Source organism: Haliotis cracherodii, unplaced genomic scaffold, assembly GCF_022045235.1.
Source record: "Haliotis cracherodii isolate W230 unplaced genomic scaffold, xgHalCrac1.p SCAF_2, whole genome shotgun sequence".
Taxonomy (NCBI): domain Eukaryota; kingdom Metazoa; phylum Mollusca; class Gastropoda; order Lepetellida; family Haliotidae; genus Haliotis; species Haliotis cracherodii.
The window spans coordinates 51,619,746-51,636,703 of record NW_027266275.1 but is presented as its reverse complement, the minus strand read 5'-3'; the positions used below and the strand labels follow the sequence as shown (position 1 = coordinate 51,636,703).

The following is a 16,958-nucleotide window of genomic DNA, read 5'->3' as shown; positions in this document are numbered from 1 at the left end:
TCATCTTTTACAAGTAAATTCGGAGCTTGATGCTGAAGTGATACATGTTTCTTGTCAAAATGCAACATTAATCAACTTTTCGTGACTCACAAAAGAACTTAACATGTATTAAGTCTGTTACTATCTTATTTTTCCATTAGTTACATTGTACCAAACTGGCACTTCTCTAAATTTCAGTCTGTAAACAATGTAGCACCTTGAGCAATCTCTTGGTGAATGGAACAGCATATTATTTAAAATATTTCCAGTTTATATTAATCCTTTTTTGCATATATTGCTGATTTAATTTCACTTTGTATTATTTACATTAAATAACATGAACAATATTGAGTATTTCTTTTTACATTATCCCATCCAAAACATCTTTACCTACTGGTAATACAGAAGACCAGCATCGGAATATTTCCATCTAATGTTAACAAGAAAAGAGCACAATAATGTCCCCTGATGTGCATGAGCCATGTCATGTGATTCAGATGCTTCAGTTATATTTCTCCTAAACGTTCATTGATCTTATTCTCTTGAATCACATAAAAAATGTGAGTCCTAGCAACCAGGTACGCTGCCATCACAAACAAGTCCTCCAAACAAGGGCAACCTGTGCACATCCCAGCATGACAGTGTAATGAAGGTTGTCACTGAGATCAAACTATGTTCATGTAAGACTCCATGTATGATCAGACATACAGTTCATTCTCCAATCTTTAGTCACGATATACCTGATACTGCGGGTGTGACTATAAATCTTAACTCACTCACTCACTCATTCTCCAATCTTTAGTCATGATATACCTGATACTGCGGGTGTGACTATAAATCTTAACTCACTCACTCACTCATTCTCCAATCTTTAGTCACGATATGGCTGATACTGCCGATGTAACTATAAATTTTAACTCACTCACTCACTCATTCTCCAATCTTTAGTCACAATATGGCTGATACTGCCGATGTGACTATAAATCTTAACTCACTCACTCACTCATTCTCCAATCTGTGGCATATTTACAATTTATGGTAGTTCTTACTGTGGCAACATGACAAATGTAATGGAAGACAAAGACCATTACAGCCTGTTTAAATATCACCATAAATACAAATGTCCTGTGGTAATGGAATTGTACAATCTGACGCAAGAGGGAGACTTGCTATAGTCCTACATACAAATACTCACATTGGGAGTTAATGTATGTAGTAATAGGTTTCAAGATGCAGAAAGAGCAATTGACATGTTTGAAAGTTGTCAGGGGTGATTTAAGGTTAATTTTGTAAAACAACATTTGAAATAACAATATATCAATATCAAACGCTGACATTAAGAATATTTTCAATCAAAGTCAGCATAAATATCTTATTCGTACTTAAGTCTTCGGCAGATCTTCAAGGTAACATAACAATCGGTTTTGGCCTCATGAGGATTATAGTTTGCCAACTCAAAAATGTGGAAATGATATAGCTGTAAATAGAAAAGACTTTGACGTATGAGCCTGGTCCTAAGTGAATGTATTTGTATATTTAGACAAACAAGAACATTGTCCAAAAACAAATCATACTTAGTTGAAGGATATGAACTGTGTGTAGCAGGAAGATAGAACCCCTGTCAGCAACCCCTATGATATGACAGCCTCACTGTGTGTAGTAGGAATATAGAATCCGTATCAGCAACCCCTGTGATATAACAGCCTCACTGTGTGTAGCTGGAAGATACAACCCGTATCAGCAACCCCTGTGTTATAACAGCCTCACTGTGTGTAGCAGGAAGATAGAACCCGTATCAGCAACCCCTGTGATATAACAGCCTCACTGTGTGTAGCAGGAAGATAGAACCAATATCAGCAACCCCTGTGATATAACAGCCTCACTGTGTGTAGCAGGAAGATAGAACCGGGATCAGCAGCCCCTGTGATATAACACAGCCTCACTGTGTGTAGTAGGAAGGTATAACCTGTATCAGCAGCCCCTGTGATATAACACAGCCACACTGTGTGTAGCAGGAAGATACAACCCGTATCAGCAACCCCTGTGTTATAACAGCCTCACTGTGTGTAGCAGGAAGATAGAACCCGTATCAGCAACCCCTGTGATATAACAGCCTCACTGTGTGTAGCAGGAAGATAGAACCAATATCAGCAACCCCTGTGATATAACAGCCTCACTGTGTGTAGCAGGAAGATAGAACCCGTATTAGCAACCCCTGTGATATAACACAGCCTCACTGTGTGTAGCTGTTAGGAAGGTATAACCCGGATTAGCAACCCCTGTGAGATAACACAGCCTCACTGTGTGTAGCAGGAAGGTATAACCCCTATCAGCAACCCCTATGATATGACAGCCTCACTGTGTGTAGCAGGAAGATAGAACCCGTATCAACAGCCCCTGTGATATAACACAGCCTCACTGTGTGTAGCAGGAAGATAGAACCCGTATCAACAGCCCCTGTGATATAACACAGCTGTAGCTCACTGTGCGTAGCAGGAAGGTATAACCCCTATCAGCAGCCCCTGTGATATAACACAGCCTCACTGTGTGTAGCAGGAAGATAGAACCTCTGTCAGCAACCCCTATGATATAACAGCCTCACTGTGTGTAGCAGGAAGATAGAACCCCTGTCAGCAACCCCTGTGATATAACAAAGCCTCACTGTGTGTAGCAGGAAGGTATAGACTATTATCAGCAATCCCTGAACTATAACAAAGCCTCACAGTGTGTAGCAGGAAGATAGAACCCCTATCAGCAACCCCTCTAATATAACAAAGCCTCACTGTGTGTAGCAGGAAGGTATAGCCCATATCAGCAATCCCTGTACTATAACAAAGCCTCACTGTGTGTAACAGGAAGATAGAACCCCTATCAGCAACCCCTGTGATATAACACATCCTCACTGTGTGTAGCAGGAAAGTATAGCCCATATCAGCAATCCCTGTCAGGGGTGGAAATTTGCCATTTCCCGACTCCCGGGGCAAGTAGAAATACGAGGTCGGGCAACAAAATCACTTACTTTAACTTGTCCGGAGGCAAGTAAAATTGGAATTTACTATCACTGTCTACATGTCTAACTACGGGTAAAATGGTACAATAAATTAGCTGAGAGAAATTTCGTAATCGTGCTTTCGTAACATCGCCTGTTTTTTTTCCCGTAGTTATAACAAGCGATTTCATTGGATTAAAATTGGTTTCTAATGAAGCTTTCTTGCCGAAATCTGCTCTAAGTTTCGTGATTGGTCAATTTTGAGCACTTTACCTCAGGCAGCCAATCAAATTACAGGTGTGATACCAAGCTCGTGTTTGATAAATTTCAGAAGTTGGCGAAATATTTTTGTTAAATTGTGTTATTCTGAATGTTTTAAGCAGGAAATCACGATATATATTAAAAATATGGAACTTCGTGAATGTATCGTGCTAGGTAACAAGCTGTGACAAAGATTTTTCATGCATATATTTTTGCAATAAACATCGTGTCCGAGCCGAGAATTCAAGGCGACGAAAGCCGAGATGTCATTTGACTTACATTACACGCGATCGCACGAAAAGATGGAAATAATAACTTAGATGTAAGTTTGATTACTTTAAGATATATTTTTGTTGATTTTATTTATTACTTTGTATAATATATTTAAAGATTTGATTAAAACGTCTTTATTTTGCTCTTTGACATGTTTGATGCAGACCCGTTGTCGAAATGTTTGTCCGAGAATTTTATTTTCAATAACATCGCGGGAAATAGTGAATAATATTTTAATTCATCGATAAAAATGATAAATTGAAATGAAATACGTATTTCAGACATTGTGAAATGTGATAGATTTAATAAATGAATGATATTACAGGTAGGTCCATAAAAATATATACTACTTTGACGTAACTACGGCTTGGCCGGAAAACCCGCCTACGGTGTCTGGGGACTCAATGCTTCTTGGCCGGGAAACCGGCCTACGGTGTTGAAAGAGAAAAACACATATTGATGATTTGAAGTTTTACTTTGAAATTATTCGGGCAAGTGAAAATGAAATCAGGGCAAGTGAAAATTGTCTTTAAACTTGTCCGATGGCAAGTGAAGTTTTTTTTAAAATTTCCACCCCTGCCTGTACTATAACAAAGCCTCACTGTGTGTAGCAGGAAGGTATAGTCCATATCAACAACTCGTCATGTTACACAGCCTCAAGTGCAAGACCATGGAGCAGGAGGAACAGGTTAGACTGGTAGATTATAGTGTACGCAAGTACACAGACTGGGACACAATCACTGACAACACATCATTAATGCCCTGAAATTTCACATCAATAGTTCATATCAAACCTATGAATACACAATACCATTTAGAAAGTGGTCAAATGTAACAAATGTTATATTTGGGATAACACTTTCTTAGTAAAGTACAGATTCTCATATGGGATTTGAACCCACACTTGCCAGAGTGAGGCACCTAATCGCCAGCACACAAAGTCATTGATCTAACCCACTCAGCCATCAAGGCTTCCACAAAAATGAAAATCTGACAACTGGTAGTCTAGATCACGTACTTTGAGTACCCCTTTGACAAGCGTAAATTGGTATGGCTCCCTGTACTTTACTAAGAAAGTGTTATCCAAAATATATCATTTGTTACATATCAAACCTAATTTCATATATATTAATATGGAAATAAGACTAGGTTCGTACTACCTATTAATAGTTTATTTTTCAAGAATCACAACAAATTCCATTGGCATTTTTAAGTTAGTACAAAAAAACAGAAACAATGGTATGAATGACTTCTTTAATTAAACATCTTAAACACATGCTAATATCAGCACTGAAACATCAACTAGGTGTGAATAAACAAGGGCAACCATTCTTATTTCTGATCAACAATTCTAGTTTCAACCTAAATAAGACATAGGGACATAAAATTACTGAAAATATGTTATTTGAAATGTGCACAAGTAAATGCAAGGAAGTAAACACAAATATTCTGTATATATTTATATACTAGTGATCTGAGTTTGGGTGTATAAATAGCTACGACCTCCACAGATCTATAGAGGTGAGACCAGACGAAGTGCTGGTAAATAAGCTAAATCAAGCCGTTCCACTCAACATGTGTCATTGTGGTATAAGCAGATTACTGGTGACTGACCCACACATCCCTACCTGTGTACCCCCAAACATACCCTCTAACCAGGTAACTAGACACTACACAATTACAGGACTTGTTCCATATCATACACTGCAGCATACAGCAATGCGTCCATTTCAAAAGATAAAATTATTTTGAATACTGAGAACCACCTACAGGAGGTTGGCAGGGTCATTATCTTTATCCTTGATTGTTATGATTACATGGATTTTAATATGGCCATGATCAAGATTTGCCCTTAAGAATGTCTGTCTCATATAAGCAAAGTATGTAACAGGTATTCTAAAAATCAAAATAGTTTCGTTGTAATGTTTACTGGAAAAAGAATGTGCATTCTATTGTGCTAGAGCACATATATATAATTATCCAGTGACATACACACACTAAAAGACACATAGTGAAATCACTTGCTGTGTAAATATGTTTTAATAAAAGTATCTTAAAGTATCATATTTTGCTAAAACAATTCCCCTCAACTTCTAAATGCTATTTGTTTTGCATAGTATATTACTTTTATTTTGGCATATTTTAGTCATGCTAGTTGTTTGGGTCAGTTGGTTTAGTAGGGAAAATATATGCTGATTCTGTTAAACCTGCAGAATGTCAACTACTTTTACAGGCACATGTATATGTTTGTTCGATTGTTGTTTAATGCCACAGTGAGCAATATTTCAGTTATATGACAGTGGTCTGACAGTGGACCAGACAATCAAGTGATTGACAACATGAGCATCGATCCACGCAATTGGGATCGATGACATGCATCAACCAAGTCAGCAAGCCTGACTACCCGATCCCGTTAGTCACCTCTTACGACAAGCATGGGTTGCTGAAGACCTATTCTACTCCGGATCTTCACGGGCCACATGTATACTTACTACTGTCAGAGACGGCTTCACATCCACATCAAGATAGTAGTGCCCAGAGACCATGTACAAGGAATTACATCAGTTGTTATTTAAACTGTTAATACTTTGTTGGATTTTTGTAGTTGTACCTTATCAATTTTCTAATCCATCAAAGACCTAGTCATCATAAAAAGAAAATGAAAATAAAAACTACTGTTTATGTTTCCTGATTGTGGTCAGTCAAATCCAGAAACAAAAGTAAAAGAGGTCTCCTGATCCATCTTGACAGAACTGGCAGAGCTCCAGGTAAATTTTTCAGCAATTGAGTTTTTACTTGAAGGTTTCTATTTTTATTGGGTTATTACATTTTTCAATGGGTAACCAATATTTTTTCACTCATCTATTCATCACTCTATTGTTTTTTTTTCCCAAAATGAGTTAACATTTTGAAATTTTAAACAAAATAAAAATGATGTTTTATATGTATATAAGGGTTCTAACTATTGGCTTCACTCGGAAAGTAAATTAGCCCATAATTGTGTTTCTGAAATTTGCTTCATTGTACGCATGCTCAAAAAGCTTCATTGAGTATTTACGCATGCTGTTTTTATACATCTGAGTTTTCCATTTAATGCATGCGTTTCTTTACACAAGTTTATTGAAAGTAATTGGGTTTTGAATATTTTGGGGGAATATTTTATGCAAATATGCAGCTTATCTGTAGCTCTGAACTGGGATAGAAGTTCACCATTGAAACTTGTCATCAGCAACACTTCCCTAAGCATTGGTAATGAATATTATCAAAGAAGGGCAAATATTTTAACATAACACTAGAGACAACAAATCTGTCCAATTTTCCTATCCATATATTTGGCAATGTCTGGGGTACTCATCACCCTCAGGACTTGACAAATCAGTCCAAAGTTGGTAACTGAAGTATGAAAAGCGATAACCAATAGTCTAATGTCTGTGACTTGTTGGGGTTAAGAATTCAGCTTTATTTTGGAGAACTAATTTTGTTAAAAAATGTGTTTGACTCACTTCAAAATGCCATTTACTTACCAAATATGCAGACAGACCTGGATGAATGAGGCCATGAGTCTGAGATTATACAGCATGCACAACATATTTTCCTCTTGCTTACTTCCCATACACTACAATACAAACAGGATATCAGTTCATGACACTGCCACATGTCACCGTCTTGTGCTTTACAACTTGCCACATAGCTATAAAAAAAAATCAATCTAAGTCAATGCTTACTCTCTTATTCATTCAGACTGTTTATATAACTGCCAAGTGAATGACCTGGCAACTTACACTGCTTTGTCACTGGATAAAACCTGCTGAACAAATCTGGACTTATTTTATTATAGTCTTGACAACATGTTTTGTTCAAAGCCTAAAATTTATTTCAAATATTATTTCATTTCTAGTTGAAACTGAACAAATCTTTGTTTTCATGTTTCTTTACCAGGAAAATAATGTTTTGCTCAAAAGCCTAAAATTTATCTAAAATATTATTTCATTTCTAGTTTCCATACATGCACTGAAACAGAATATGAACATGACTTGCTTTTGCAGGTGTTTGTGATGGGTGTTACTGTTGGGGTAGGACACGCTTACCTTTTTACGAACACCTGGTGTCATCATTATTTGATAGTGACTCATAAACGCTTGTTCATGATAGATTTGGAATCGTACAATCACTTGCTTTTTGTGGATATGTCTCACGAATATGGAAAGGGTTTTGTCGCTTTTATTTCACCTACAGATGAGAAACTTGTTGAAGCCATTATTTCTTGGTTTAAGGATTTTTGTGTGAAAAATCCTGACTGGCAGGTGGGGGAAACATTTCAGATTTTGTTTCTCATCATTAAGAATTCCTTATTCTGAAGGTTCTAGCTATCACTTCCAGCCTTCTTGGAACACCTTTATGAATACTCAAAAGCTTTGGGATCTATTATTTATAATACTATTTATCAGTGTTAATTCAAACTGCTGTGATAATTATTTTCTTTCTAAATGCAATGCTCAAATTCAAGTGTGTTTCTGAACACACATGTACAAGTTTGGGACATTTCTCATGCATGTAGAAGTAGTGGTACTCAAAAGAATCATACAACTTGAGTATTTTCAATACCTTATCTCAGTTTAAACCCAATTTTCTTTTTTCAAACGAGTAAATATGTTATGAGCTCCTTAAGGGAACACAAACACTTCCCGTTTGGCATAACACACAAAACATTTGCACGCATGTATTACAAAATTTATGAAGTCAGTTAAACCTAATGCAAATAGCCTCAACCTTGCTGAACACACTTTCAGCAAGTCATGACAACAGCAGGGGTGTTATTTTTTCAGCAAGTGCATGTTTGTATAAGGAGCCACTGATTCAATTACAATTGCAATTGATAAAAACTAAGCAGGTGTATCAATGAAAGGAGACCAACCAGCATAAAAATAGATGCACAAACTTGTCAGTCAATATCCCGTCCTTCTTTAGGAAGATTTTGTTATTTTGCAACAAAGGCTAGCTGTGGTATCTGTATGGGGGTCGAAGATCGCATTACAGATAGAAAATCTGGGGTTTTTTTCGGAGGTATGGTCTACGGCTCTAATCCCACTTCTACTAATGCTCTTTGACCGTGAGAATTCCAGGCGATAGCAGCATGATTTCATAATTAATCATGATACCGTCCGACCAGTTGACTCGGACAGGGGTAACCAAGCCCGGCCACGTTCCCACTGAGCATAGAAACCCGTATAACGCCTTTCAGAGTCAACACTACCTGCTATACACATACACAAATGAACGTCCCATAACCCATAGAAGAGCTGATAATTGTTCCAACAAGCAGAACCGTATTCAATGCCCGAGTCAAACCCTAAGGCCACGAGAACATTTCATACTGTGCCCGCATAGTATTCTGAAATACATACTGATATACAATGAGATATGAACGCCTTTCTGTATGTAGCCTCGCACCAAAATTGCCTTACCTGAACGTCAACTGCCAATTATTATCAACAAACGTTTTATTGGCGAAAAATTGGCACGAAACAACAAAGAATGGTGACATTCCTGAGTTCATAAGCTAAAGCATACGTCAGAAGAACCAATGTCGCGATACAGTACTTATAGTTATACTGGCGAAATTAACCGTTGAAAAAAGCTTATTGAAAAACGAAAGGTAACGGAAGAACGTACATTATTTTCTTGACTGTCATCAGCACATATCAATTATTGACATGAATCCCTTTCATTTAACGTCATACACTATTTTTGTTAAAGAATTACAAAATATAGACACAATATTTTATAAATTGTTACATAAACTACAAGTAGTTTTTAATAAACGCTGTCTCACCGTCAAAGTTTGTTCTCCCCCGCCTTTAGTGCGGCTGTCATTCATACTTCCTCCCTCGCCGCCACTATCCCTACCCCCGGTCGGGTCCGGCCCCGGGGTCGCGGGCGGCGGTACGGCCGCTTGCTGACGGCGTGACATTGCTTACGGAGAGATGATCACCCCATAACGCTGTCCACTGGTATAAATTCCTGGGTGAGACACTGCTAAAACTGCTTCTCTCACTACATGTTAGTGTGTAATAAGACGGCCAAAGAATTATCAAGGTGGGACATATGTGCCCACTGCCAGGAAATAACAGTGTAAACCTGTGTCACAATCAGGCCGCACTACTTCCAGCTCATATCCCTCCGCCGATAGTCTTCAAGGTGCGCGGACAGGTTATCGATCTGTGACAGGGAATCGATCAGGAAAGTAAAGCAATCGCCTGAAACAAATCAATTTCATTTTTTGGGCAGCTGACACCGTGGTAGTGGTATGTCAAACAGAGCGGGACGTGTATGTACCGTTGAGGTCAAAGTTGGCACGTGCGTCGCCATGGACAACAGTAGCAGACGACAAGAACTACAGGCACGTTGACAACCTGTCACATTTTGCGATAAGCACGCGCCCCTCTCGACTACAAGTATTTGATAATCTTTACTTTAACTTCGGTTGTTACTTTGAACGATGATCCAAAATTTCCAGCCGAGTAGGGAGACATTAAAGGTATACCGCGGGGTGTAATGTGGATCAATAATATGCAGTGTTACATTAAATATTAATAGGCTTGAAACTAATGCCGTAACTAGCGGTAATGACGAGCATTGTCAGGTAAACTGGTAGGCAAGATAGCGTGGAGACCGCAACCGTTCAGCACGCGATGTCTTCTTCCAAGTACAGTCTAAATGAAACTGCAAACGAACAAATCGTGAATAAAGTTTGTTTCAAAACTTAACATTAACGAGTGCACTTGTCTCCATGTCTGGTAAATTCATTCATTGCGAATAAAATGTTTTCATAAAACATGTATAATCCAATATAAATGTTACTTTATATTTAGTGCCTGCATAAAAATGCTTTGGCGCCTTGGGTTGAAATTGATCCATAGTTCCCCATGTTTGTCGTTAAAACTACTAAAAACATTTATTCACGCAAAAAGAATAAATAACAAAGTTCGGACACAGAACTACTTGCTATGCCCGTCATGTGACGTCCAGGCAGCCTGAAGGCGGTGGAGTAGCTATGTGATTAAGGCGTTCGCTCGTCATGCAGAAGGCCCGGGTTCGATTCCCTTATGGGTACAATATGTGAAGACCATTTCTGGAGTTCCCCGCTGTGATATTACTGGAATATTGCAAAAAGCAGCGTACTCCTTCGCTCACGGAAGAGCGACGACACACATTCATTCTTGCTTTCACGAGTGCTTGTATGGGCGGCCATTCGGTCAAAAAATATAAAGTTGAAAAAAGGACAAAAGTACGCAATTTAGATCAAATATTACGAATAAAGAACTAAATTTTACTACTAAAGGTCAAAATACAAAACAAACAGACGACGGTTAAACATACAAAGTTGAAATAAATGTCAAAAGTACGCAATATTAATAGTCAAATGTTACTTAAAGACGTCATAAGAAAAGAAAGAACAATGTGTACGAAAGAACGAAAGAGCCCCTATGTAATATATTTTCATTTTGTTTTCTGTATAGGATAGTACAATTGTTCAGACATATTTTAATACCCAGTTATAGTGGTTTTATTGTCACAATTCAATGGAATTAGTGTTTTACCTACTCAAAAGATTTGAAAATGAAGTAAAAAACATTATTTTTATCAATGTTTCCACTGAGAATTAGAATAGCAGTTATGTGAAACAAAATACTTGCCAAATTCAGATAACCGAACACATTACCTGTAATCAAAGACATAATTTGGATAGTTTAGTGACTTAATAAAAATGTTACAGCCAATTTTGTCAAATTATGCTTTTTCCCTTCAATTTATGCAATTTCGACCTCCTGAAAATTCACGCACACACTTGCAAGCTTACTACCCAATGAAATTGTGTACAGATACCTCCTTTATGAAATAGAAAAGGTTTAAGGTATACAGGAAAATGTGGGAACGAAAATCTGGCAAACTGACTAACTAAGGTACTGACTATTTTCGTTGGAGAAAAATCATTTTGATCATGCGCGGATTCCTCTTTGAAAAGAAGGGACAGAATTTGTGCAGTACGACCCTGTGGTTCCGCGTATCAGTAAATTTGTTAAGTTCAATACATGCAAACAATACAACTATCAGTATCTCAACTGACAGTTGGTTTACTTCAGTCAATACACACCCGGCCTGCGCCGTGTGCTGTAGGTCATAGCGTGCCCTGCTTTCTGGTTCAAGTAATTGAAATATTGTTCGTAAGTTCAATATTTGTCACAGGTACATGTAACTATTTATGGGTATAAAGACATGTAAAATATAGAAGTCGCTATGGTATAACGATGTGGTGGGTAGGGTGGGAGAGGTGGGGGTCGGGGTGGAGGGATCGTTTACCTACACCGTCATATAGATGTATAGATGTGACACACTTGCATACACCGCCTCATATAAATCTCGTCAAAATGTCACCGCTCATATCAACGCTGACATTAGCCATGCTATTAATAGATATGTACGTCTGAGCTACACACTGCGTGTGTTTTGTTTGTTTGCTGCTTAACGCCGCACTAATAAATATGCCAGCTATATGATGGCGGTCAGGAAACAATCGAATCTGCACCTGACAATCCAGTGATCGACATCATGAGCATCTATCTACACAATTGGGATACGGTGATATGCATCAACCAAGTCAGTGAGACTGCCCAACCGATCTCGTTAGTCATCTCTTACGACAAGCATGGTTGCTGAAGGCCTATTCCACTCCGGATCTTCACAGGTTCATAATAAGTTAATGAGTGAGATGGTATAACTCCGCTTTAAACAATATTTCAGACCATATCACAGAGTGACAATGTGAGGATAGATATAAGCGATGCAGGTCGAAGACGTTTACCAGTTTGGTGAAGTGAGTTGGGTTTAACGACGCTTTTAACATTATTGCAGTTATATCACGGCATGTCAGCTTAATTTGGTAGGAAAGCCCGAAGTGATGCAGGCCTCAAACGTTTACCACTTCGGTGAAACCCACGTGCACGGGTATGGTGCTGACAAACCTAGAAACATAATCGGGGCGAACCGGGATTCGAACCCACAATCATAGGTTTCTGGCGTGCCCAAGGGACGCAACCCTGCATAGCGAATTGCGGCGCCTTATAGATGACAGGGCCACCCGTGCCTCCCAGTTTGCTGAAACCCACAAGAACGGGTATTATGCTAATTATTATCAGGGATTCGAACCCAAGATCAGCCGAACCTGGCACGGGTAATTGAGGCAAATGTACGAATGGCGGCGCCTTTCGGCTACCGGGCCACCCACCATTCCTCCTATCAATATATACAGTGTGGTGGTACCGTGAAGTTGCTGCGCAGTGTTGTTGGGATATTATGTGTGTCACTATAGTGAAGGTATCAGAGCACATATGTTATTCCCTTAACATCTGATGACAAATTATGCGTTGTTTACATTGGCACATTTGAAAGTGCTATGATTTTTGAACTCTCTGTAACTGTAATGTGCGTTCAGGTTGCCTGAATGCTTATAGGTTTTCAAGATGTGCGGGTATATTGTTTGCTGTTGTAACATGTATATTTAATTGCTGCCTCCAGCAAGAGGTACTTGGGTGTTTCCAAGAAACACTGCAGCAGATCGTACGTAAAACAAACACATTGATTGCAAGTCAGCAAAATCGTGTTTTTGGTGTAGACAGTTGGTCATGATTAGAAAACATTTGTTAGAGAATCGTATACAGCAGAAACATTCCTCTGCCAAGAAGGAAATGAGATGGGGATCATGTTATGTGACTAAATTTTTAAAACATATTTAAAATTCTGTTGACCCATTCAAGAATAAATGAGTAATCTTGACAATGGTAGGAGGATAATGATTTTGCTTTTGGAATTATTATCCAAATAGGATGATGTATTGTGATCAGGCACTGCGCCGTAACTGAGTACACCCTGGAGACTAATAGTCTTTGCACTTTTCAGTCTGAATAGGCATCTGCATTTCAGTTATGTAAACCCTTTTGCATTGTGTCCTTTATTAATATCATTCGAAACCGTAACAATAAGCAGAAAGTTCACGGGTACACGTAGAACGATATGACTGGTATCAACACGATATTCAGCTGTACTGTTTCTCTGATCTCCGCGACATTTTCCCATGCCGAGTTAATGACATTACCAGCCAGGATCCTCCATGATCAACAATATTTGCCGAATTCCCGGTCAGTCATCATGACGAACTGACTGAACACACTAGACTACCGAGAAGGTCGCGGCGCCCATGCCCGCATGTATACCTGACACTCACGTTGAACCCTCATATGTTTGACACCAAACTGTCCCTTTTGTTTCGACCGAGGTCATAAGAGTGTAACGTTTCTAATGTGTATTCTACAGAGTGCTTATCATCAATATATGTGAGAGAACTGTGAAATGAAGGGCATATTTGACCTTGCTCCTTTGTAGCTCGGGTATTATTTTCCAATATACCCACCTGTCAGAGCGTTACTGGCGATACAACGCGATACAATGCCACAGTATTCATTTGTATTTCGATATAAAAGCCAGGAATATCAATTACGGATTTGTACCTGCTGTAAACTAAAGACGGCATTCCCAAATCGCAGTTGCCAGAACCTCAGAAGCAAAGATACAATAGAGTACTGCGTTCGCGACATAACGTGTATATTACCTGTATCAATGGGGGATGCTAAACACGTTCAAGACATGAAACACCTGGAACACCTGGCAACCGTCGCTGCAGCCCTTCATGTGTTCTTTCATTGTTTCCTTCTTCCTTGCATTCATGTGAATACATTTTTGTGTCTAAACTAGCGAGGAAATGGCTATACAGTTATGTCCACAAATACACTGATGTAACTACGACGCAGAGATCAATCCGCCATATTCCAGCACCAAATTACCCTGCAGCCAACGTCAATGTGTGGTGAGATGGTGTCGGTTGTCTTGTGCGTTATACATTTGTTGTGTGTGATGGAGCCAGTTGTCTTGTACGTTATACAGTGTGTTGTGTGAGATGGTGCCGGTTGTCTTGGACGTTATACATTGTGTTGTGTGAGATGGTGCCAGTTGTCTTGTATGTTATACCATGTGTTATGTGAGGTGGTGCCGGTTGTCTTGTACGTTATACATTGTGTTGTGTGAGATGGTGCCGGTTGTCTTGTATGTTATACCATGTGTTATGTGAGGTGGTGCCGGTTGTCTTGTACGTTATACATTGTGTTGTGTGAGATGGTGCCGGTTGTCTTGTACGTTATACCATGTGCTGTGTGAGATGGTGCCGGTTGTCTTGTACGTTATACCATGTGCTGTGTGAGATGGTGCCAGTTGTCTTGTGCGTTATACCATGTGCTGTGTGAGATGGTGCCGGTTGTCTTGTACGTTATACCATGTGTTGTGTGAGATGGTGCCGGTTGTCTTGTACGTTATACCATGTGCTGTGTGAGATGGTGCCGGTTGTCTTGTACGTTATACCATGTGCTGTGTGAGATGGTGCCGGTTGTCTTGTACGTTATACAATGTGTTGTGTGAGATGGTGCCGGTTGTCTTGTACGTTATACCATGTGCTGTGTGAGATGGTGCCGGTTGTCTTGTACGTTATACCATGTGCTGTGTGAGATGGTGCCGGTTGTCTTGTACGTTATACCATGTGTTGTGTGAGATGGTGCCGGTTGTCTTGTACGTTATACCATGTGCTGTGTGAGATGGTGCCGGTTGTCTTGTACGTTATACCATGTGCTGTGTGAGATGGTGCCGGTTGTCTTGTACGTTATACCATGTGTTGTGTGAGGTGGTGCCGGTTGTCTTGTACGTTATACAATGTGTTGTGTGAGATGGTGCCAGTTGTCTTGTATGTTATACCATGTGCTGTGTGAGATGGTGCCGGTTGTCTTGTACGTTATACCATGTGCTGTGTGAGATGGTGCCGGTTGTCTTGTACGTTATACCATGTGTTGTGTGAGATGGTGCCGGTTGTCTTGTACGTTATACCATGTGTTATGTGAGGTGGTGCCGGTTGTCTTGTACGTTATACAATGTGTTGTGTGAGGTGGTGCTGGTTGTCTTTAAACCTAAATTACTCAGTAGCTATGGTAAAACTCACCACCGCAAGAATGGAATGGTAATGGGCTACGCTTCCTGCGAGAGAACCACAGAGTTGCGATCCTATTGTTATGTTGTATATAAGACACCCTTGGTGTTTGGGTGGGCCTTCTTCCCGAGGCAAGGGAGTTAACTGACTGTTAAAGTCCAGTTTCCACCCTTGCCGAACTTGGCTTGAATATCCAGGCTCGATCGTAGTGTGGCTAGTTTGAGTTACGTCCTTTCTATACCCCTCATATTGACAAATCAGATTCCAACTCTCATATCAAGTGCATTTGCTTCAAACAAAATGGCGGCGCCCAATTCATGACGATCTGATCGATTATCAAGATCTATATTGTAATAAAACGGGTCTTACCCGGTGAGCGCCTTGATTAAAAACATGAAAGTTTTGCAAAATATCTGTCGACGCCCAGTTGACGGTGCACAAGTTTTGCAAATCCTGCTGTCTACCGAAATCTGCACGATGAAATCCATGTTGTTTACGAACCGGATATCAAGTTCGTTAAGCGATTTTGATTGGACTATGCATAGACACGTTAGTCCTGCCAAAATGTATAATACTCCGGAATTCGAGCCTAGTTCGGCAAGGGTGGAAACTTGACTTTAATAGTCAGTTAACGCCCTTGCCTCGGGAAGATGGGTATAGGCAGCTAGTCCAGATATTATTGTCTTTCGCGAGGCTGACGATGATACCATGACACCGTCACGAACTATCGGGATATTATCAGAGATGCGCATATTGGACAGGAACCAGTGTGTGTCTAACATCTGGAGGGACACTTCCATAATCAACACCTTGATCTATCTTCACCTGGAGGCGGCGCGTGCTATTCAAGTATAACATCTCTGGCGGTCTATCGACCCTCGCTATCATCTAAACTCAATCGCATTATGACACGTACCAGAAGCGGTGCCTAATCCTTTGTAAAACATATAATGAAAACAAATCACCCTGGCTTAGCATAAAATCTTCCCGGCGGCGTGCCATCGATAGAGTTACATCACGTCTAGAGAACGCCTGAAGGCTCACTGCAAAAAAAAGCAAGGACGTGGACCGGACGCTTATGGCTTAGACTTGACGCAAGAATTAAGAGTATATGAAGGTCAATGTCTTACGTCACATTATGTTACTACAGTTCAACGAGATAGTTCCTGCTAATGTAGGACAAAATAACCTCTCTCTAATATTGATTTTAATGGAATGTTTCATGTTCAAATGAATTATGTGATACCAGTGTCGTCTGCTTTTTCCAGAACACGATTGTGTCGTCTGCTTGATACATAATGTCGTCTGTTTCTGACGGACATAAGTCTTGTTTGTTGTGTCGAGGCGGAACTATAAATCAAGGTTGAATGA

At 39.6% G+C, this 16,958-nt stretch overlaps 1 protein-coding gene across 1 annotated transcript in view; it reads right to left on the bottom strand.

Moving 5' to 3' along the window:
• Positions 1-9,732, bottom strand: part of LOC139468200 (kinesin-like protein KIF19) — a 55,399-nt gene extending 45,667 nt beyond the window's left edge. The window contains exon 1 of the mRNA XM_071250012.1: positions 9,336-9,732. Coding sequence (XP_071106113.1) covers positions 9,336-9,473 — 138 coding nt within the window. The 5' untranslated portion in view covers positions 9,474-9,732. The remainder of the gene's footprint in view (positions 1-9,335) is intronic.
• Positions 9,733-16,958: the final 7,226 nt, after the last annotated feature.